Raw genomic sequence first — 24,001 nt, forward strand, 5'->3', positions numbered from 1 at the left:
GTTAAGCCTAGTTGAACTGAGGAGTAAGAAACCCGCCCTTATTATCTTTGTTTAACTGAGGGCGGGTTTTTCTGATAAAGATCATCTCCATTCTTTGAAATGTTGGCAATACTAACAAAGTTAACTGATCCTAGATCCAAAACTAAAAAAACACAATCATCGGTTAAAGTCCGCCTAAATTTGTTCAGAGTAATCTACAAGCCAGTTAAGGCTAGTTTAACTGAGTAGTAAGAAACCCGTCCTGAGTGTAATTGGCCAATTAAACCTTAGTTATAAATCAGAACACACAACAAAAACAATAAAATAATAATTCGGAAGATGAAAAACTTAATATATTAAGTAAATAGTAATTTTCTGATTTTTTTATCGGTATTATTATTGTTTTAAATGGTTATTTATATTTTTTCTGTCTGGTTTCCTAAGCAACTAATTGGGGACATTCATTTCTTATAATAAAATTCGTCAATCTTCTATATCGTTAGGACCTTTTTATATACTAAAATGGCCCGATTTTGAAATTACTGTAAAATCAAAATATTTATCAAGATTTTACTGTATTCCGAAAGACGTTTGTAAGACATCATAGACCGATACTGACTATATTCGATGATAACCAAACTTTATATAGAAATTGATCAAAATAAACAACAATATTTATTTAAAATATGTATTCGTATTCTTTAAAAATTATAGGGAGGCCATTGTAATCAAGAGAAAAAAATAGATTTAATATAAAGATAGAAGATGGAAATATATAGTCTGGATCCGGGTGTTCTATATTTAGGTCCTTCTACAGGGTTAGTCCATAAATGAATTGGGCTAAGTAAAGGGTTGGGCAGTTGAATATATGGTGGGTACCATGGGGAGCTGTCTGCATGCTGGGCATATATAGGGGACGCAAGGTCTATGTGGGACCAGTAGGCATTTAGCTGGTGCTCCATCCCAATCTCAATTGTGCCAGAGCAACTCTTGTTTTCCGCGGCAGATTCTTTTCTTTTTCTGCAATATTAGCTTTAAATATTTCTCCGCATGGCATGACTTAACAACCACACTGGAGCAACATAATTAACCACTGGTCAGTCAATTGTCTTATATGAAGCTAACAAGGTTTCTTTGTCCATTTCCAAAGTGCTATCGGCTAGAGCTTTGAGAACCTTGTTCCTACTTTGCAGTATGGTCAAATCTTTGGATGGTTCACATTCTGTATTTGGGTGCCATTGATTACGACGTCTAAATTCATGTTTATCTCCTTCGTCCTGGCGGTAAAGAGTGTCGCTGGTTATAGTTTCAGATTACGTCCAGTGAAGAAACTGTGTAGGTATTTTTCCGAGGTAATCATTTGCTCGATCGCATAGCTCATCATCGTTTTAGTCAGTAGCATATGATGATGAGGTATGGGGAGTTTAGTGAGGTAGGTGTTAAATAGTAGGGGATCTACTCTACTGGTTTTTGAACGCTTTACTCTAAACTTAACGAACGACTAACGATTAATCAGATAATTCACTGTCAGTGGCCAAGTGTGCTGCCAGAAGTCAAATAATGTCTGAAACCCACTTACTTGAAGAAACGAAGGTTCTCCACTCATGGACATGGACAATCATGCTGACATTTTGGGATCTAACCTTTCAATCCATCTTTAACATCACGCTTTTAGATGCTTTCCGGAGGTGTATCAGGGAGATCAAAGAAAGCGTAATTCGAATTGTTTGTAATTCGGCAGTTTGCAGCATTTTTGTCGTATTTGGAGGTATTTAGAAAAACTTAGTTTCCGCAAGACCGTGTCGATCCGAATATATGCTCAACATTTGGTTACTGTTCCCATGATACCCACCACCACATATTCAACTCTAATGGATTTATGGATTAATTCAGTAGAAATATATATCTTTGAGGGCCTTTGTGATATTTGAAAACTTTTAAAACCAATTCGGACATAACAAATGAAACAACACAGACTCTAAACCAAAAATATTACTACCTTTCGATAAAAAAATTGTTTACTTTAAAATATATTACAATAAATTCTTCAATTCTGTTTTGCTTAATAATCATTATTACTAAAGTAATTAAAATTCCATAAATATAGATTTAAACGACATTAACCTATAATACTAGAATTCTTGACACAAAATTCAAAAAGTACTAAGACACCACAGAAATACTCACCAACTTATAACGAACTGTACTTTATTTAATTATAATTTAAACACTTTATTTAATAAAATATTAAACGAGTAATAAATTTAGTAAATTCTTTTGATTGTAGCAAAGTATTAAAAGCATAATTATTAATATATTTAGAAGTTATTATTTAATATTTATTTATTCTTTTTAAATTTAGTACACATTTGGAATTTCTTTTTTGTTTATATTAACACAAGTGTTTCACGTTTTTAGTTAAAAAATATTTAAAGAAAAAAATTAATTTTTTGAAAGTAAATAAATTCTACCAACTTAAAAACACGTATTATTTATGTTAAAATTTGTATAAAGAAAATGACAAAATAGAAAAAAAAACAATAGAACAACTGTTAGAACGAGCATCAAGAGTATAGAACTCCGTGTGAAATGTATGACGGACGGTTACAAACTGAATAAAAAGTCTAGTCAGATCAATGCGTCATTTTAAAGTTCTCTCAATGAAGTGAGAATATATTTATTTAAATGTATTTACTTGTATTGTGTATGTTTATATTAGGGAGTCCCGAATTTTATGTTGTGACCATTCTAGTTGTTAAAATAATACTAGCAGATATCATTGGTGAGAGATTATCTATCTAATGACCATCAGTAGTTTAGTTTGAAGATCATGTTATCACTCTTTATAATATAGTCAACAACAATCAAAGGAGATAAACTAAAAGAACTTCAAATGACTTTATTAATACCTATTTTAAACATTGAAGTAAAATATAAAATATATTCCGGAAGAAAACCATTTTACAAACGAATTAGATTTGATGTCAAAATGAAATTCATTAGACTTCGACTAATTGCCCGAATTGACTTTCTATCGGAGCATTGATCTTTACACAATGGGGAAGCGTAATAGTTGTTTATAGGAAATTTGACTCTTACAATAACAATACGTTTCATTATAAGTACCCAGTAGTTCGACGGGACAGTCCCGAACTAACCACTTAACCTACCACTTGTGGTGGCCCCTAGCCATCTGACTACCCAGGTGACCGACCATTTTAACATGGGCTTGTGCTACGTGGAAGTCAATCGTCACTCTACACCCTACAAAGAGACAGTAAAGAGACGATTGTTTCCGCTCTCTCTTACAAAGGGGACACTAAAGTGACGACTGTCTTCATTCTCGATTACAAAAAGTTTATTTGTGACCAAAGGCCAAAAACATACGAATTAGAGTCAACCAGGTGGTAAGATATTAATGAAATTAAAATTTAAAAATTTGAGCTGTCCACTCTATACTATGGGAAAATAATGTGACGATTGGCCCGAAAGATATAAATTTGAGTCCACCAGATGGTGGCATATTAGTAGAAAGTAATAGTCATTTCCCCAAAAGATGAGTAGAATAACTACTTTCGGAAGTACAACAAAAAAACAAGTTTTAAGAGTATAATCTCTAGGTTACTTGAGGGCAGTAAAGAGACTGTCTCCGCTCCCGCTTACAAAGAGGAAACTAAAGTGACGACTGTCTTCATTCTCGATTACAAAGAGTACATTCGTGACGAATGACCCAAAACATACGAATTATGATCATCCAGGTGGTTAACTATTAGTTTAACTATTAGTCGAACTGCTGAGTAATAAGTTTTCAAAATACCCAAATATTGACACTTTTCGTTCGTAGAAAACTTTTCACCGCAAAACCTAACGTAATTTTTATTTACTAAATAAAATAAACAATATTGTATTGCAAATTGATAAAAATATAATTTTTTCTCTTTGTCGATCAATTAAGTAATAAAATATAAAAAAATGTGAGTATGAATGTATCGTACTTTGAGCAGAATCTTTAGAATTATAGTGCGGTTTGTTCAAAAGAGTGTTTTATCGATATACAATTTGTATTTTGTTTGCATACTTTTCTCCAAATAGTTGAGAGTCACAAACACTTAAATTGTTTTAATTAAATTTAGACATGTAAGACTACATTAGCGTAATCCAAAACGATCGTTATCAATTAAAAATTTCCAATTTATTTTTTTTTTCTCTCAATTTACAAACTTTTGTTATCATTAGGGAAATCTTTAAAAAGTGCTTAATATACAAAAATTAGAATTTACAAATTATTTTCATTTTAATTATTACAGTAACCATTCCACTTAAAAGTCGGTCAGAATGATTTGAATTAGAATCGGATTTTTTCTAAATTTTGCTGAATTTTAAAAATTTCTGAATTAAATTAAGAAAACACTTATAAATGTTTGAAAATTAAAATTTGTTCATAAATAAGCAATGAATTAGTATTTGTTAGAATTATATGCAATAATGATGAGATGAAAGATCTGAAGCTGAATACCCTGCGCTAGCAGACATTCGATTCATATATCTAGGAAAGCGGCTACCTATTTGACGATTTGTCAGAACTTTCCAGGCTAAGACTGAGTAATATAAATGTCTTTATCAAGCACAGTAATTTGGTCAAAGTTCACAGGGACAAAACTTCTATCTCCTCGTCTACTATCTCAACTCTTCAGTACTCTTAGGGCGGGTTTCTTACTACTCAGTTAAACTAGGCTTAACTTGCTGTTAAACTAAACTCCGAACAAATTTAGGCGGACTTTAACCGATGATTGTGTTTTTCAGTTTTAGATTTAAGCTCAGTTAACTTTGTTAGTATTGCCAACGTTTCACTCAAAAACATAAACAATGAACAGCCAATTAAAGTCAAGTTATAAGTGAGAAAACACAATTAACAAAAACAATAAAACAATGATTTCGGAAGAACAAAAACTTAATATTTTAAGTAAATTGCAATTTTTAGATTTATTTTGTTTTATTTATTATTGTTTTAAATGTTTATTAAACATTTTTGCAAAATTTTCCATTTTACAAAAGTATTGTTTGCAAAAAACAGCTGTTGATTGTTTATGTTTTTGAGTGATAAGTTAGCAATACTAACAAAGTTAACTGAGCTTAAATCTAAAACTGAAAAACACAATCATCGGTTAAAGTCCGCCTAAATTTGTTCCGAGTTTAATCTAACAGCAAGTTAAGCCTAGTTGAACTGAGGAGTATGAAACCCGGCCTTAGTATTTCATTCTATACTTACTCTATACCTCTCTTATAATCCTTAAACTTTCTTTTCTATATCTATTATCTTTACAGGTATCACAAAGGGACCAACAGGACCCTAGTGTGCGTCTTTGCAGCCTAAAATACCTAACCTAAACCTAGAGTCTAGTGTATAATCTGACTATATAGACCAGTTTATAGTCTGATAGAGTCCATTTTTATTTAGTATGGACTGTGGTCTAATTATAGTCTAGTCTAAAATCTAGACTAAAGACTTATTTCCAATATTTTGAGAATTTTACAAAATAACACATTAAGAAAACACCCTGTATCTATAGTAAATATATCTACAAGCAAGCAAAAAAGTCAAAGACCTATAAATGATTAATAAAACATAAAAGAAGCTGGGTAAGCATAAATTAATTATCGATAAAAACCTGTTAGTTTTTGTTTATTCAACAAAATAAAAACACAAATGACTCTCTTTTTCAATAGAAATTATAAACGTGAAAAGAGAAATTAAAAAAATACTTTAGCATCTCTTCAATATCACACATAAGTATAAAAATTTGAATAAAAATTATATTTACTTTTTATAACATGAAATAAAAAACATTACTTTAAATAAAATATACCGTTAAAAGGAAAGTTGTTTATTTTATGATGTAGTGTGTGTGTGTTTGTAATTTATAAATGGCAACACTTAACATAAATTCCTGTGCAATTTTTTTGTTCTGTTTTCATTTTTTACCTATTCTCACTTTTTGTTGTTGTTTTCTCTGTTATTGTTTTACTTAGCAGCTGATAGTTTTTTTTTTTGCACAATTTTTGTTGTTTTATTTAATGTTGATTTATTGATTTTTTGATGTATCTTTTATGAGAAATAAAGATGTTTATATTTACAGATGGATATATGCAAATTATTTTATTGTTTTGTTAAGAAATACTTGTTTTAATTATAAATTTTGTAGAACTTTTTAACTAGCTGAACGAAAACTGTGCCGAATAGTTTGTTGGCAGTATTTAATGTGTGTTACAGAATGTTAGTAAACGAAGTGTTGCCACAGCTGCAAAAATAAGCGCACTGTAAAAGGGATGTTGGCAAAATGCCAAAATTGATATAAAATCGAAAAACTTTAAATAAAATGTATAAAAATAATAAATTTAGTTATTAAAGCACTTTTATTTTATAGCATGATCAATTTAGTAATAAACATCGGCTGGAAATATTTAATTGAATTCTAGGGATTAAAATTTGGCAACATCTAAAAGGTAGAGTTTTAACATTTATTTGTTAATTATGTGCTCACTAGTAGTACTGTTACTAATGTAAACAAAATAAACTCAAAATTAACAAAATTACCCGCTTTTATAATATACACTGTTTTATCATTAACACTGCTGTATTTTGCTAAGGATCAAAGGGAATTATTCGGATTATTGTTAAAGTTATATAAATTAAACAATGTCTATTAACTGAATATCTTGTATGAAAAGAAAAGTGTCAAAAAATTAGTTGTTTTTATGTTTATAAATATATAACATTTTTTTTTAAATAAAAACACAATTTTTAAACTCAAAGTATTTTATTTTTCTACGACACGGCGCAACTTATAAAAAACAGTTTCCACAATAATCGTTTGTTCGCACCGGAGCGACTCGGTGTTCAAGGAACAATGAGCCAAGATTGACTCAGTAACACCGACTTTACACTAATGAAAACATGTTTGTCTCAAAACCGACGCTGTCAAATTCTCTTTATGAAAATGCAATAATTTGCGCCAAAATGCAATGACCATCAGTTAAAGAACATTCTGGCAACTTTAATTCTAATATTTTACCATTTAACATTGAACTGCCTTATTGACACTCAGATACAACTCTGCTTTTAAAATACATTCCATATGTTTACTAAACACACTTCTTCTTAGCATATTTTTTTTTCTTTTTGACAATTTCATAAAAGTTGTGGATATCGTTTCCAGAATACGCGAATAAACCGAGCATAAAACATTTTTGTTAGTTTTTTATTTATTAATTGCGAAAGTAAAGCCTATAAAATTCGAAAAAGTTCTTATAAACTAAAAGAAATATAGTTTAACAAAAACACTGCAATAGATTAAGCACTTTGAAAAAAATATTGTCTTGACAAAAAAAATCGGAAAGCGTAAATTATAAAATTTCATCTCAAAGGTGTTTATTAAAAAAATATATCTAAATTAATAAATTTTGTTGCACAAATTTTCTAAGAAAAAAAGAAACAAATTGGCTGATTAATAAATATTGTGCAAACAAACAAAAAAAAGTAAAAAAAAATCAACAACAGAGACGTTTAGCTTTCACACAAAAATTTGCATACCCCGAGACACAAAAATATGAAATGGGTAAGAAGAAATGAAGAAATACATTCGATTATTTTATGTTGCTTTCCTATATGGATTGCATTTTAATGCATAATTATTATAAAAATGGGGAAAATTTGAATCATCGTTGATGTATATTAAAGTAATTTTAAAAATGCTGTATTGTAAAATTTAAAAAAAAATTGATTTATGCGTCAACCTTCACGCCGAACAGTTAATAAATCAATAATATAACGCACAAAAATATGTTGCAACAAAATACTGGCTACTGCAGGCTGCCGCAATTGTGATAGGATATTTATTATTTATACTATAAGAACATATTGCTCATTTACTTATAAAGTGTTATAACTTTAAATTTATGGTTTTATTATTATACTGAAATAAGAAACAATGTCTATCGGGTTAAATTTGTCTAAAAGAAAGAGTTTTTTAAAAATTATTTGAAATTACAATTTCCTAAAATGACTTAACTTTCAAAGAAGTCTTACTTGATACAAAGATTTTGAGTTGTAATGGTTACCTTGCAAATGCACTAAATTTATATTATACGAACTCACAGAAAACGATTTTTTTAATCCTTTTATATTATATTTGGTATTGGTTTAAGATGTTTCCCTAATGGCTGTCTTTGGCACTGTGCTGGTACAAATTTTTCATTAGCTTTGACCATAGAATTTTCAATTGACCTGTTAATAGTCTAGTTCATGTACTAGTTGGCAGTGATTAAGGCTATCAATTTACTAGTTAATAAACTAGTGTACAGACTATTTCAAAAACTTGTTGATGTACCGGTCAATAGATTAGTCCATAAACAAGTTAATAGAGTTAGGGCGAGTTTTTCTGCTAAAGATAATCTTCATTCTTTGGTTAAACCTGGTTTAATATATGTTTCGTGTTTTTCTGTTATCAGTAAAATTACTTATTATCTTAGTTTAACTGAGTGTAATTGGCCAATTAAACTCAAGTTATAAGTGAGAAAACACAATTAACAAAAACAATAAAACAACGATTTCGGAAGAACAAAAACATAATATTTTAAGTAAATTGCAATTTTCTGATTTGTTTTGTTTCATTAATTATTGTTTTAAATGTTTATTTAACATTTTTCCAAAATTTCCCATTTACAAAAGTATTGATTGCAAAAAACAGCTGTTCATTGTTTATGTTTTTGAGTGAAAACTTGGCAATACTAACAAAGTTAACTGAGCTTAAATCTAAAACTGAAAAACACAATTATCGGTTAAAGTTCGCCTAAATTTGTTCTGAGTTTAATCTAACATCAAGTTAAGCCTAGTTTAACTGAATAGTAAGAAACCCGCCCTTAATTAGTTAATTTTTTAACAAGTCTGTAGACTTTTTTGTAAACTAAACATGTATAAGTTGATATGCTAGTTAATAGACTAGTCGATTGGTCAATGAAATGACTAGTCAATATAGTTCACCTTTTTGGATCTTTTAGTCAAATATTCTCCTCAAACTTCCTTTACTTTCATAACCCTCTATGTTTCGGTCATTATTATAGTTCCCCAGCGTCGTTTTCGTATTGAATAAACTTTTCTTTTTCCAATATTAAATTTATATTCAAAGATTCTAAGGATAGATCTGTAAAAGTTGAGCTGCTGTTTAAAGCTCTCCCTGGAGAAAAACTTCTGTTTGATACAGCTATTGTTTGATCGTTTGAAAATCATATCGTTCTAGAGCGGAGACCTAGTTGTTGTTGTAGCAGCGACACCTGAAATTACACGTATTTATTTAAAATTTATTCCCTACTCTTCTTCTTCACTCTGGTTATCCAACTCGGTAAGATACAACTCCATTAGATCTAAACCCAGTAGACGACCCGCATTCAACGGCTGAGTCAAAAGGGATTAAGGTTCCAACTGAGTTGGAAAGGAAATTTGCCCTGTAGTTAAAAAGTTCGTGAAATCTAGTTACAGTTGTTGTTAGAGTTTGACTGACAACGTACGCTATCCGAGATCGCAGGGGTGTTTATTTAGATCTCTATTATATCTGTTGTTGTAACATTTCGACTGTGGCCCTTTGTTCTTTTCTGGAGAAAATACTTTCGGTTGTACAGCTGTCGCTGGGTTGACAATATTTAGTTGATTGTGAATCGTGTCGTTTCAGAGAGAAAATCTAATTATCGTAACCAATAATGCCTTCAGAGACTTCTATATTATTCAACATTTCCCTGGCACTTGATATTGCCAGTCCGATAGTAACTATTGCTAACAGAACAGTTGTTGTTGTTGTAACAGTTCGACTGTGGCCAATAGTTCTTTTCTGGGGAAAAAACTTTCGGTTGATACAGCTGTCGCTGGGTTGACATGGGTCATTCCGAAGCGAAGATCAAATTGTTGTGGGAACGTTCTTTCTGAGATATTACCGAGTTATACATACTAATTTGAACATCAGTTAAATGCTCTCCCATGACATGTTGGAAAAGACTCTTGTATACATATACGAGAAAAGAACCTTTCCAAAGAACCTTAAACATATCATGTTTAAGGTTCTTTGAAACCTTGACTTGTTAATAGACTAAAAGTTTTTAATTTCTTAAAAAATAAAGTTTGCAATAAAAAAAACTGTTTCGTATCCATCATCTCAACCGCAAAACAAAAGTATTTCGAAATTAATACAAACATTTTTAAAAAATGTTTTCATAATTATATTTAGTACAAATTACTCACAATTCATAGTTAGTTGAAGCATTTAATGAATTTCTCTTTATGTTTATATATCTCTTATCTTACTTACAGGCATTTATTGCGTCGAGTTGCAACAATTTATTGATTCAAGCAAAACAAAAAACAAGACAACAATATTAAAAAAAATATTCAAAAATTATTAGAAATATAACGAATTTTTAAGCTTTTATTTTTTATTTATTATCTAAATTTCTCTCACAGTTTCTGCTTATTTTTGTCATTAAACAACACACACAGCAAATAGATAAACTGTAAATAAACAAAACAAAAATAATAATAATAATATTAAAACGATCAACATTAATTGAAATCGAAATAAACAAACCAACCAAAAAAAAAAAAGTAAATTTATAGCAACACTTTTGTGTGCATTTGCGAAATAATTTCGACATTGCGTTTATTTCAAGAAATCGTGGCTGAAACAGCAACAAAGCCAACAACAATTGATGTAAGTAGAAAACAATAGTTTCATAAAACAAAGATACATTTTGAATTTTTCAAAAATTGTTTTCTTTTATATTAAATCATTACAGTTTAATATCATTTTAATTTAATTGTTCCTTAAGTTTTGTTCCTTTTTGTTTATTATTTATTTTACTTTTTTTTATGTGTTTGTTTAAATCATTTTCATTTTGTTATATTATTTAATATTTGTTGTAATTAAACACGTTTAACTGTGATGAAAATAAAAAGTTAAGTTATAACTAATTTTAGTAAATGAAAATAATCTTTAAATTTTTAAGTTTGCGAAGTGTGTAACGAAGTTAAATGCTTTAAACAATTTTCAAAAACAAAGCAATTTAAATATAAAATTCGCATAAACTAACACAGAATTTCAAATGTTGATGCTATTGTTTAAAATTATTCCTTTCGATATAACAAAAGATTAAATCGATGTGCCTTTGTGTACGTGGTAGTTTTGTTGCATATAACGGCGCTACCTTAAAAGGTCTTATCCACAGATAAATGGGAGAAAAAGTTAAAGAAATGCGTCATCCGTCACATAATTTTGCTTATAAAGTTTTTCTATTATGTACTAGATCACAAGTTGGATCCTTATTGGAACTTTGTCGAATCTATAGACACTGAATGCAACGTTATTTGAGAACAAGCAATTGGAAGACGTCGGATGGTATGATGTCTTCAATGCAGAAACCTACCAATAACCCTTAACACTGGTGTTGTTGTAACTGTTCGACTGTGGGCAATAGTTCTTTTTGGGGAAAAAACTTTTGGGTTGATACAGCTGTCGCCGGGTTGACAATTTTTGGCCGTTCTATTGAAGATGCTCTCTGATCTCCAAAATATAAGTTTTTGATAAACTTCAAACGAATTTCCTTACCTAAAAATTCATCCATTTCCTTAATTGCCTTCAGTATTCTGAATGCGGGAGGCTATTCTGTTGTCTCCAGCCTAAAACACCCACATTAGATTTCTTAGACTACAACTAGCCAGTACCAAAGGTACCATGGTTGCTTTTGAAATCATAATCTTTCGCTAATACAAATATCTTCTCACTACTTAACACACTCAGCTGCTTGCAGATGATTTTTTAAGGTTTTTCAAGTTCTTAGGTTTAGATAAGAAGGGCAGCCACTCAATCAATCATTAGTGGTTCACATGGGCCCATCTAGTTGTGGTCGAGTTACCTTAGTGGTCGAAGAAGTCCATTTGATTATTGCTGTGTACTTCTTGATTTAAACCAGCCGGTTTGATTTACAAAGTTTAGGATATCCCTAAGGCATATCCTAGATAGCTCATCTAAACAAGTTAAAGCAGAAAGGCCGAAGCATTGTTCTTTGCTTTCATTGAATGATGGGCAATAGTTTCAACAGCATTAGGCTCTCCCAAAATCCTCCTTGAGCGTGAGGTCCGATTAGATGCTTTCCAGCTCTATCATTAACTTTGATGTCGCAGTGCAACCCGTAGACTTGTTTTTATCTTTTGTGAAATACTCTCCTCTCCAATACGTTGATGTGTTTGACAACTCAATACGTATTTGTGTTGACCTGTAGTTTCCCAAGAGAGACAACAATCTCAAAATAGCACTAACGGAACTGTAGATCCATTTTAACATTGCTACATCCTGTCTGATGTTCAGTCTTTTGCATTATTATCCAGATATGTATAACATTTCCAAATCTGATTCTCCTCAGAGAGCTTAGACAAACCCTCTTTACTTGATTTCCCTCTCGTCATTGAAATAATTTCGATTTAGCATGTAGACGAAAACCATTTTGGTCTCGCCGATTTGTCTACTTTTTTCCATGTTGTTGAAGTCTTAACATCGTCAGTTGTTGTTGTAAAAGTTTGATTGTGGCCGATAGTTCTTTCCTGGGGACAATCTTTGGTTAAAAATGACTCAGGTAGTTCCAGAACGAAGATCCAATTGAATTGAACAAAGGCGTTTCTTGACAATCCAAGTAGATCGTTTTTAGGTCAGTCAGTACTTACCTTTCCTTAATGTTAAACTACTATCACGCCATCTCCGGATTATACCAACCTATTTCTAGGTAGAAACTGTTCGCCCTGAAAGATGATAGTGTGAATTTTCTATATGCACTAGTTAATGGCAAAGCGTTTAGTACACAAAGAATGAACCGAGATTGGACAGACACGTATTATCTATGTCATGATAAAAATTAATACGATTATAGAGAAACCGTTCTTAGTTTCTTGACAAGATCATGACATGAACGACATCCCTCGCATGGTAAACTGAAAATCTAACTTCCTTCAAGACTCATACATCCACTGACTCCTCTAACCAATTTGCATATTTTCGAACTCATAGTCGATTCCACTACAATTGGTTCTTTGCACCGGAACTACTCGAAGTTTAAAGATTGTCAACTTAGCAACACCGACATTAAAAGTCTCGCTGATACAGCAAGAGCCGAACATTGACTCTTTGTTGTTGTATCAAGGTTTACAAGTCTATTTAAAGGAAAACTGTAGATCTAATTTCCTTCAAGACTAATGCCTCCACTGACTCCTCTTACTCGATTCCACCACAATTAGTTCTTTGCATCGGAACGACTCGAAGTTTAACGAACAATGATCAAAGTTTGTCAAACCAGCAACATTACAAGTCTCGCTGTCTATTTAAAGGAAAACTGTAGATCTAACTCCCTTCAAGACTCTTGACTCCACTGAGTCCTCTTACCAACTGTCAAATTTCCAAAATTATACTCGATTCCACCATAATTGGTAATTTGCTCAGGAACGACTCGAAGTTCATCGAACAAGTCTCGCTGCTACAACCAAAGCCGAACATTGACTCTTTGTTGTTGTATCAAGGTTTCCAAGTCTATTTAAAGGAAAACTGTGGGATTTACTAATAATAGAAACTTATTAATTGCAGTTGCTGAATGAATGTTAATATACAAATTTATTTAAATTTTGATTTATTTATTTCAAATGTTTTTCCCCTCCTCATTTGTTCAATAAAAATTATTTTTTTTATTTAATAACATACACAACAATATCATCATATAAACACACCCTAATACCTTCCACTTCATAAGTTCCAAAGTAAATTAAAATATATTTTAAAGTTTTCACAAATATTCCAGCCAATGCCTTCTGCAGTAAGTGGTTCCGGTGGACACGGCTCAGCCGGTCATAACTCGAGTATACCCAGTAACGAAGAGTGCGGCATACGTGATGTTTGGAAACATAATTTAGAAGAAGAATTTCGTACTATACGTAAGGTGGTGCAAAAATATCATTATGTTGCAATGGATACGGAATTTCCCGGTGTTGTTGCACGTCCGGTGGGTGAATTTCGTTCAACAGCCGATTATCATTATCAGCTATTGCGTTGTAATGTAGACTTATTGCGCATTATACAATTGGGTTTAACCTTTATGGATGATGAGGGTAAAACACCACCCGGCTATAGTACTTGGCAATTTAATTTTAAATTCAATTTGAGGTAAGTTGTTTAGCTTGTTGGGTAGTTTTAATATTAATTTTATTTCTTTTTTATGTATATACAGTGAAGACATGTATGCCCAGGACTCAATTGATTTGCTGACAAATTCTGGCATACAATTTCGTAAACATGAAGATGATGGCATTGATCCTTTAGATTTTGCCGAACTTTTAATGTCATCTGGCATTGTTCTGATGGATAATATTAAATGGCTTTGCTTTCATTCTGGCTATGATTTCGGTTATTTGCTTAAGCTATTAACCGATCAAAATCTACCAGCCGATGAGAGTGAATTTTTCGATTTACTGCACATTTATTTTCCCAATATATATGACATTAAATATCTAATGAAATCATGCAAAAACCTTAAGGGTGGTCTACAAGAGGTGGCCGATCAATTGGAGTTACGTCGTGTGGGACCACAGCATCAGGCTGGTTCCGATGCCCTGCTAACCGGCATGGCTTTCTTCAAAATGCGTGAGGTACTGAATGATAATAATATTAATATAGGAACTACATCCACATTTTTAGATTATGCCGTTGAGTTTAACAACAATAACATTTAATAATCGAATAATTGAAAGTGAGACAAAAAAAAGTTACAAAACATATTTCATCATGTATAGAGTTGTTCTAAACTCTCACACTAGTCAAGGGTCATCTAACTAAACAAACGTTTAACTTATCTACTAACAAAATGTTGTAATTAATAGTATTTCACATCGAAACGATAATTGTTTAAACTAACCAAACTTGCTACTTAATCCCTTTCTCACATACATTCGCTTATTAGTTTTTAAGGACTTTCTTTTACTTACTGTCTCTTGCTCTGTTTCCTTAATAGAGTATTGTTTTTTTTTTTCTTTAGACTACAACAAATATCAAATATTTGAAATATTTCAATATTATTGAAATGTTTAGATAGTTTCTTTTTTTTTTAAATTCCATTTGAAATGGTTTTTTTAATTTTAAAAAAATTAATAATTTTTCAGTTTTCGTTTAATAGTTTTTAAAATCTACGACTTTATGGACTTAAAACTTGTCGTTGTAATTAAATTGTTATTAACAAACAAAACAAATCTGGACTAAATATTTAATATTCATTCTAGTTTGTTAATTATTATTAAGGCGGTAACTACTTACCGTTACATATTTTTTATTAAATTATAGTTCAAAACTATTTTGAATCTTTCTTTTTCAATTAAGATAATTAAAATTATCTTTATTATATTATTTCTATTTAAACAAAACAAAAAAACTTTAAATATTTCTCTATTGAAATCTATAGAAATCTCTAAACGATCTCTGCTACCTCAAATCAAGGTTTTATGTTAAAAAAACTATATTTAAACCACCAAAACTTATTCTCTAATTTTACTTAACTGAATTGAATTAAACTAAACTTTAACTATTATTTAATATGTAGTTTTTAAGTTGTTTTTGTTTTTCTATTACAACAAAATGTTAAGTTTCTTTTTGTTTTACAAAATTTTGCTTCTATGTATGAATTGTTAATGAAGTTTTAGTTTTATTATATTCTTTCTCTCATTATTATTTTCTTACCATAAAAAAAACAAAAATTGGTTTTGTTATCAAATATAAATTTGAATTAAAAATTATTTTGTTGATTAAAAAAAAAAACAAAAACTCATTGGTTTTTCATTTGTTATGTAATCATTTTTTTCCAAAACTTTTCCCAACGCTCTATGTGAACTTGTTCATTTTAAGCCAATGAAACTTCATTAACATATTCTTTCATATAACCAGCTAAGCAGCTTTGTTAATAATTTCTTTTCACAATTAAAAAAAAACTTCAAATTAATTACAAGTCATTGGTTAAATAATGAACAAGTTCATATTTTGCTTAACAACACTAGTTTCCTAGTGTTTGTTGAATCTTTCCCTATCAATTTTGTAAGTATACGTTACATGCATGTTTTTTTTTTAACCAAAACTTGCAAAGTTAATAACTTTTAGTTAAAATTAATTAATTAAATTTATATAAACACCATAAACTACTACTAAACTAGGCTTTCTTTAAATAGAAAAGAAAAATTCAAATAATTGTTGAAAAGTTTTCAAAGCACAGAATAAAACCTATAAAATTGGATTGATTTTGTTTTCATGATATAACATTTTTTTATAGAAATCTTAATTTTAAGTAAACACAAGTTATTGGAAAAAAAATTTAATTTTTAAACAAATACAAGGTTTAAAATTTAATTAACTTTCACAATACATAAGGTTTCTCAACTTTGGTCCATAAGGTCACTTTATAACAGAAATCTAATAGCAGCCTTACTTGTAAGAAGAACAAATAAGAGTTCTATATTCAGCTGTGTCGAATCTTATATACCCTTCACTATGGTGTGTTAAAAAAGTCGATATCAAAAACACTTCTTTCAAATCACTTACTTCGTTATGAACATACTTTATTTCATGTTTCTAGATTCAATATTATAGAAAATTCAAAAAGTACCTAATTCCGACTGTTTCTAAGTTCAATATCATAGGAAATTCAAAAAATACCTTTTGCAGAACGAAAAAGTACCAAAAATTCCCATCGATTTGTTATCGTCTAAAGCGGTCTCTACATACATTAATTTTATGTTTCTAAGTTCATTATTATAGAAAACTCAAAATGTACCTTTTGAAAAATATCTAAAATATTCAAAAAGTACCTTTTGAAAAACGAAAAAGTACCAAAAAGTTCCATTTTATGTCTTCTCACCTAATTCTGAATATACATACTGAATTTCATATTTCTAGATTTAATATTATAGAAAATTGAAAAAGTACCTTTAAAAAAACAAAAAACGTACCAAAAAGTTCACTTTTTCCGGTTCTCGTCTAATTCCGATTCTACATACTTAATTTCATGTTTCTAGGTCAATATTACAGAAAATTCAAAAAGTATCTTTTGTAGAACGAAAAAGTACCAAAAAAAATCGCCTTTGACGTGTTTTCGTCTAATCCGGAATCTACATACTTAATTTCATGTTTCTAAGTTCATGAAAAACTCAAAAAGTACCTTTTGAAAAACGAAAAAGTACCTAAAAGTTCCATTTAATGTGTTCTCACCTAATTCTGACACTACATATATAATTTCATATTTCTAGGTTCAATATTATAGAAAAATCAAAAAGTACCTTTTGAAAAACAAAAAAGTACCAAAAAGTTCCCTTTTATGGCTTCGAACGTAAGCCAGGCTCCACATACTTAATTTCATGTTGCTAGCCAATAACAACACACTAGTGCTGCTCTCGCTCTGCTACTCTTGCTCTGCTGCTCTCGCTCTGTCTTGTTTTTATAAACAGAATAACAAAATTTACCGTATGATTGTGTATTTTGTTTTTGCAATTTTTGTTTGAGCGTGAATAAAAAATCTCAGTTTTTGATGAAATTTTCAGAGGTTGTCTCGGATTTTTGATCACATCTCCGTTATTTATGGACCGATTTTGCTTATTTTAAAGGTGAAGGGTGTAAAAAGAGTAGGGAAAACAGAGTCTGATAAATATAAGGAAAAAATTAATTAGCGATTAAGTCTCTGAATAGAAAGATTTCCTAATCACACTCAATTTGACAAACCAAAGATACATTCTTATCATACAAAAGTATAGATCAGTTACCCAGAAAAAAATGTTGCATTGATGCAGAGTTCATTTAAGTTGCATGACTTCTTTAATAACAGTGCCAATGCAACTCATTGTAAATGTGTTTCATTTCTACCTATTTTGCAGTTAGAAAATGTCTTCTTTAACAAAATATTTAAAATATCTTCAGAAAATACATACTTAACAAATAGCTTGAACCAATCAAATTCAAAAATGATGGAATTTGCATTGGTTCGATTATTTGAAAAACGCATGATATCCAATGACATGCTAATATTAAAATCATGCATGTTTGACCTAAATCAAACCACTTAGTCATCACATGCACCTCTGTGATTAAACAACATCTTTGTCGTTGTTGTTGTAGCAGCGACACGTGTAAAGTCGGTGTGACTGGGTTGACAATCCTTGGTCGTTGTTCGTTGAACTCCGAGTCGTTCCGGTGCGAAGAACCGATTGTAGTGGGAACGACATCTTTGTCGTGTAACTTTTTGCTGGGTAGCCAATATAAATATGACCTTTACACATTCTGAATACATAAAGTTTTCAAAGCTGGATAATTACATAGAAGGATCCCAGTCCTCATTTTCAGAATGACAACTTTTACATAAATCATTATAAAAAAGTCCCATACGTTTTTCCATTACAACAATTATCAGTTATAAATGAGATTAAACAGTTTAGCTGAACTGGGTCAAGACCTAGTAGCGGATAGTTTTACAGAAATCTTTACATAAAAGTCCTATACGTTTTAAACGATTTTCATAACTACAATTATCAGTTATAAATGATATTGAAGAGTTTAGCTGAAATATGTGAAGTTTTAGGAGTAGATAGTCTAATCTAGTAACTACAATTATAGACCACAGGAATCTAGTAATCACTCAAATGTACTCCTGTAAGCAGTGTTATTAAACAATATCTTAGCACATTTCAAAAGTATTTCTAACCAAATTTGAAAAACTCAATAATTGTCCAATTCACAATCGATGTCGTATCGTTGTAGGGTTGTATATAATAAAAATTTTTCCAGAGCAGACATAAAAGATAGATAACGTCTCTTCCTCATCTTCAATAATAACAATTTTTATTGTAGCCCAACAAAAAATTGTGGAAAAAGATAGTAGTATTTTCATCAGAACTAGTAACTCGAAGTGCTTCAAATTTGGGTGAAAAACATGTAAATTTTACATTAACGTTTCATTGAAGGGATGTTGTTAATTTTTGACAACTCTGAACTACATCTAATCTTAGTTTAAGAAGCAGTTAAAATCCGATATTTGGATGTCAAAAATAAAACACATTCTCTTAATGACACTCTTATGAACATTTCACTGATTTTTCATCAAACCATGATGTACTTTAAATATGTTATTTGTAATGACTTTTCTACATCTCTTTTCTTACTTTTTACTGGGTTTTCAGTTGTAATGAAATATTTATTATACAATAGCAAATAATATCAAAAAACTCTGGAATATAGATTAGCCAATAGTACTTAATTTCATGACTAATAGGTTAGGTTATCACTTGGGTCCATGTTGATCCCTTTGTATTAATATCTGTAAGAGAGATAGGGAAAAAGTGGAAAAAGAAACTTTGGTAAAGAGAAAGTGAGAATAGCAGTAAGATTTTTAAGAAAGAAAGAGAGAAGACACCAGGTCAGTTGCCACATGAATATTCGACAAATCAGACAGATCACCAAAGTATGTCAATACAAGCGTCCGAAGTCTAGCATCCGCCAGAGCAGGACACTCACATAGAAGATGAGTAATAGTTTCCTCTTCATCCTCGTTTTGACAACTTCTACAATAATCGTTAAACAGAAGACCAATGTGTGTAGCATGGTTACCAAATTTACAGTGGCCAGTGATAAGCGGTCTTTGCAGACCAAGAAGATATTAAGACTTTAGTGGATCTATTTGTGGCCACAGCGCTTTAGCCGTTCAGCACGTGTGCTCACGTGACCATTTGTCGCGAGCAATGCAGAGACAGTATTCAGTAATCTGCTTCTAACTAATAGGTAGTCATAATAGTTTTCAAATATCCAAGAAATAAGAAAATTTCATAGGCTTTTTATGAAGTAGTTGATTTAAGGCCTTATAAAGTAAGTAACATCAGACAACTACGACTTACAACATAATTGGTTTAATAACTGCTTCAAATAGTCAAATTACGTTACTCACACTTCCACAAACATATCAACCGTTTCAGGACTTTTGAAAATATTAAGAGAATATTCTTATCCAGGACAATACCTTTATATTTTGCGCTATACGATAGAAAAGAACCTCTACATTTAGATGAGGAAGAGAATATTTCAAAAAAGTCAAAACTCTGAGATGTGTTGAATTCGATTCTGATCTCAGATTTTCTCCCTCACATCGGATATTAGAGATATCTTTGTTCTGAAATTAAAAAAAAACGCCTTTTTTGGCCCTTTGTTATTACAGCGACGAAACAACTCTGTTTATCATCTAAGAGTATATTATGCCAAATGTATTGAAAAGTATTATCGTAAATAACAATATATTGAACTTTGTGTCGTGATGGGGTCACAATTTGGCTATACCTCTAATGTACATTAAACATAGTGTTAGTTAGAAAAGTGATGGTCTGGGTTTGTGTGACATGTATAAATTACATATTTTATAATCACTTTGCTTAACCTTTTTGACCTTAACGTTGCTATGTGATAGAAAATAATTAATAAGCTAACACGACTAAAATTTAAATGACAAACGATTATGATTGATTACATGAGGAGGAGTTATACTTGTTCTTTTTTATATTACATGTAAACACTTGTACTAGAAATTGAAGTTCTATTCTGTTCTATAGAAACTACATAGTTCCACCTAAACTTCTTGAACAACATGGATCTAGAGATTTCACCATTACTTCTAGAACTCATTCTCTGGAACATTGCTCGGTACTTTTGAAGTACTTCTAAGTATGTATGTAGTTGTCAACTACAAATTTCTAAGGATTTGAAGAAAGATACCGGCAGTAGTTGAAATTAGAAAATATTATGTTCAGCGGTTAGATTCGTATGTCATTTGGAAAAATCTAAAAAAGATTAAGCCCAATCTTCAAAATTTCAAACAAAAATCTCAGAGTAAAAGGTGAAAATTCGAAAAAAATGATAATAGAACTTGGAGCCCTATTGCCTCATACGTAACTGCGTCTCTTTTGTGATGATAACATTCGTTACATAAGCCTTCATTGAACTTTGAATTAAAATGCTATTCAGATTTAAGAATAAATATAGCAAACTTCAGACTAAGACGAGCGTTAAACTGACTATTGTATTATAGGATAACAAATAGCGATATTCGAGTATTTAACCTGTGTGTGTGTATACAACATCAATACTACTATAGGTATGTAAGAAATCCCTTAATAGGATTCAACAAGTCGTACTAACATGAGCACAATAATTCTACAAGCAACTGTATTACTGCCCAGCAAAAAATAATTAATGCCAAACTTTACAAACTACATCTTAATCACATCTGACAAAGCGATTACATACTATTCTCTTTTATAAACCAAATATTTCTTTACAACTGAAAACCCAGTTAAAAGTAAGAAAAAATATGAGGAAAAGTCGTTACAAATAACATATTTGAAGTACATTAAGTTTTGGTGAAAAACCAGAGATATTTTCATAAGAGAATGTGTTTTATTTTTGACATGCAAATATCGGATTTTAACTGCTTCTTAAACTAAGATTAGATGTAGTTCAGAGTTGCAAAAAAAGGAACAACATCCCTCCAATGACACGCTAATATAAAATTCATTTAAAATTTAAATTCATCCGAATCATCGAAGTGCTTCGAGTTACTAGTTTTGATGAAAATACTACATCTTTGTGCACACTTTTTTTGTTGAGTGATGAACTAGCAAAGCAGAAAGAAGACTTATTTTCCAATATAGAAACAGATAACTTCTGCATAACTGAAAAATTTATACACTCCCTTAGACAAGATGAGAAAATGAATTATATTTCATTCTTAGTTAGAAGTTATGACCAACGAACGTTATAACTTTTAAAAGTAACTAGTTTCCATATGAATAACATTTTTGCAATCATAACACTTCAAACATGATGCAAAAAGACTTGACAATACCCCATAATGACTTCTGCAGAAGTTGTCATGGTAAGAAAGAAGACTACCTCTTCTCTGTTACTGTCCTACATTAAAGGATATTCACTCTTAGACCATGGGACAATGATTGTTTTAAGGCTTTTCAGGACTTTAGGCTAGATCATCTCAACTCCTAGAATATGTGATATATTGGGCTTGAAAGAAGTCATTCATAATTTGACCATAAGGGGACAACTTTCGGACACTGTAGAATTCGAGAGAGTGTGGAGTTATTAATCTGCATATCGATTACGTTTCCACATTTAGTTACGTAGCGATCAAAAATTGGTATTCGAAAAAAAAGAAAAGTAATTCCATTTAATTTCAATAACTTACGATTGTGTTTATTCTGCGTTACAATCGTAACTACGTTTTTGCAAGTTGTTGGCCCCTATTCTGCATTGCAATTCGAATTGAAATTTTCTCCGTTTGGCAACTTTGGTATTCTGCATTTCGATAGGAAACTTTTTAGGGAAACTTTCAATTTTTGTGTGTGTGTGTGTGAAAGATAAAGAAATATCAACCATCTCTTTCTCTCACGCACAAAATCGAAAGTTTCTCAACAAAAGTTTCCCAGTTTGAACCAGGTCAACAACAACTTACAAAAACGTAAGTACGATCGTAACGCAGAATACACACGTTCGTAAAACATTGAAACAAAATGAAATTACTTCATCTTTTTCTTACCTTTTTTCGATCGTTGCGTAAATGCCGGTCCACACTAGGAAACTTTTTTTTGGGAAACTTTTGATTTTTGTGTGAAAAGTTGCATTTCGATTTAAAGTTCCGACACTAAAATAATCACCTCTATTCTGCATTTTGTTTACGTTTACTCATTCAGTTGTAAGACCTGGTCCACACTGGGAAACTATTGTTGAGAAACTTTTGATTTTGTGTGTGAGAGAAAAAGATGATTGATATTTCTTTCTCTTTCTCTCACACACAAAATCAAAAGTTTCTCAACAATAGTTTCCCAGTGTGGACCAGGTCTTACAACTGAATGCGTCAACGAAGTGATTATTTTAGTGTCGGAGCTTTAAATCGAAATGCAACTTTGCATTGTCGGAGCTTCCATGCAAATGGAGAAAATTTTGATTCGAATTGAAATGCAGAATAGAGATGATTAATAATAAAGTGACCAATCCTAACGACACTTGTTAGATAGATTTTGGTTTATAACAAGCTTATAACAAATTTCATAGCTCTACTTGTATTTTCAACTTATAATCGATAAAGTAATTTTCTAAAGCAGGCTTTGAACGAACCGATTTTCTCTACAGATGGACCAGATGGACACATGACCAGAATATATAAAATTTAAACTGTAACGAATATGGGAAATGTACTGAACTTTTGAATGCCTATTTATGCAATATATTTCAGATGCAATTCAGAATCGAAAACAGAGGTTCTAAGATAGAAAATTTTATGCTAAAATAACAAGTTTGAAAATGGATTGATTTAATTTAAAAAAACCCTCTTTTAATACCAAAATTCGCCAATTTGCTGTTAAAATGTTTTTTTTTTGTTTTTGTTTTATAAATCTTTTATATATGTATGTATTCAACTTTTCTTTATAGATGTTCTTTGAGGATAATATTGATAATGCCAAATATTGTGGACATTTATATGGTTTGGGTACCTCATTCATAGTAAATGGTGCTAATTTCCACGAGAGCAATGGCGAGAATGCAAATGCAACGTGATTTATAATTGAAATAGAACGTACGCAAAATATATTTGCCAGCAATTCAACAACATGAAACAGAACAATATAATATAATTAACTATAATAACAACAACAACAGCGTTAATAAAAGAAAGAGTTAAAACAGCAACACAGCACAGTAAGAACAAACTTCAAGCAAATAAGAAAAAAATTAAGAAAAACAAATATTTTAAAAGCAAAAAACAAAAACAAACTTAATTTCGTTAAAAAAAATATCTAACTAATTAAAAAAACAACAACAACAGCTTCAAAAATATATATTATGCATGTCTTCAAAAACAATCT

At 30.6% G+C, this 24,001-nt stretch overlaps 2 protein-coding genes across 10 annotated transcripts in view; one reads left to right on the top strand and one right to left on the bottom strand.

Moving 5' to 3' along the window:
• The window catches only part of LOC111677113 (sodium-independent sulfate anion transporter), a 24,587-nt gene extending 14,088 nt beyond the window's left edge, over positions 1-10,499 (bottom strand). The window contains exons 1-2 of one of the 6 annotated variants that reach the window (XM_046953353.1): positions 5,963-6,229; positions 3,648-3,652 (exon numbers count right to left, since the gene is read on the bottom strand). Coding sequence is in view for 1 of the 6 variants with exons in the window: in XM_046953349.1 (XP_046809305.1) it covers positions 7,053-7,062 (10 nt within the window). In the remaining 5 variants the exon portion in view is untranslated. Of the gene's footprint in view, positions 1-2,166; positions 2,324-3,647; positions 3,653-5,962; positions 6,230-7,052; positions 7,087-10,334 lie in introns of those variants that run through there. The other 5 variants (XM_046953354.1, XM_046953349.1, XM_046953352.1 and 2 more) reach the window with 5 other exon arrangements.
• Positions 7,169-23,919, top strand: LOC111677105 (CCR4-NOT transcription complex subunit 7). 4 transcript variants are annotated; one of them, XM_046953355.1, is made up of 5 exons: positions 7,169-7,595; positions 10,487-10,733; positions 13,861-14,222; positions 14,287-14,704; positions 23,568-23,919. In XM_046953355.1, the coding sequence occupies exons 3-5, from the start codon at positions 13,864-13,866 to the stop codon at positions 23,691-23,693; spliced, it is 903 nt and encodes a 300-aa protein (XP_046809311.1). In that variant the 5' UTR covers positions 7,169-7,595; positions 10,487-10,733; positions 13,861-13,863; the 3' UTR covers positions 23,694-23,919. The 4 variants fall into 4 exon arrangements, with proteins under 4 accessions (XP_046809311.1, XP_046809312.1, XP_023293932.1 ...); XM_046953356.1 differs by having other exon boundaries at positions 7,169-7,404; XM_023438164.2 differs by lacking the exon at positions 10,487-10,733 and having other exon boundaries at positions 13,843-14,222.
• Positions 23,920-24,001: the final 82 nt, after the last annotated feature.

This window comes from Lucilia cuprina, chromosome 5 (genome assembly GCF_022045245.1).
Source record: "Lucilia cuprina isolate Lc7/37 chromosome 5, ASM2204524v1, whole genome shotgun sequence".
Classification (NCBI taxonomy): Eukaryota; Metazoa; Arthropoda; class Insecta; order Diptera; family Calliphoridae; genus Lucilia; species Lucilia cuprina.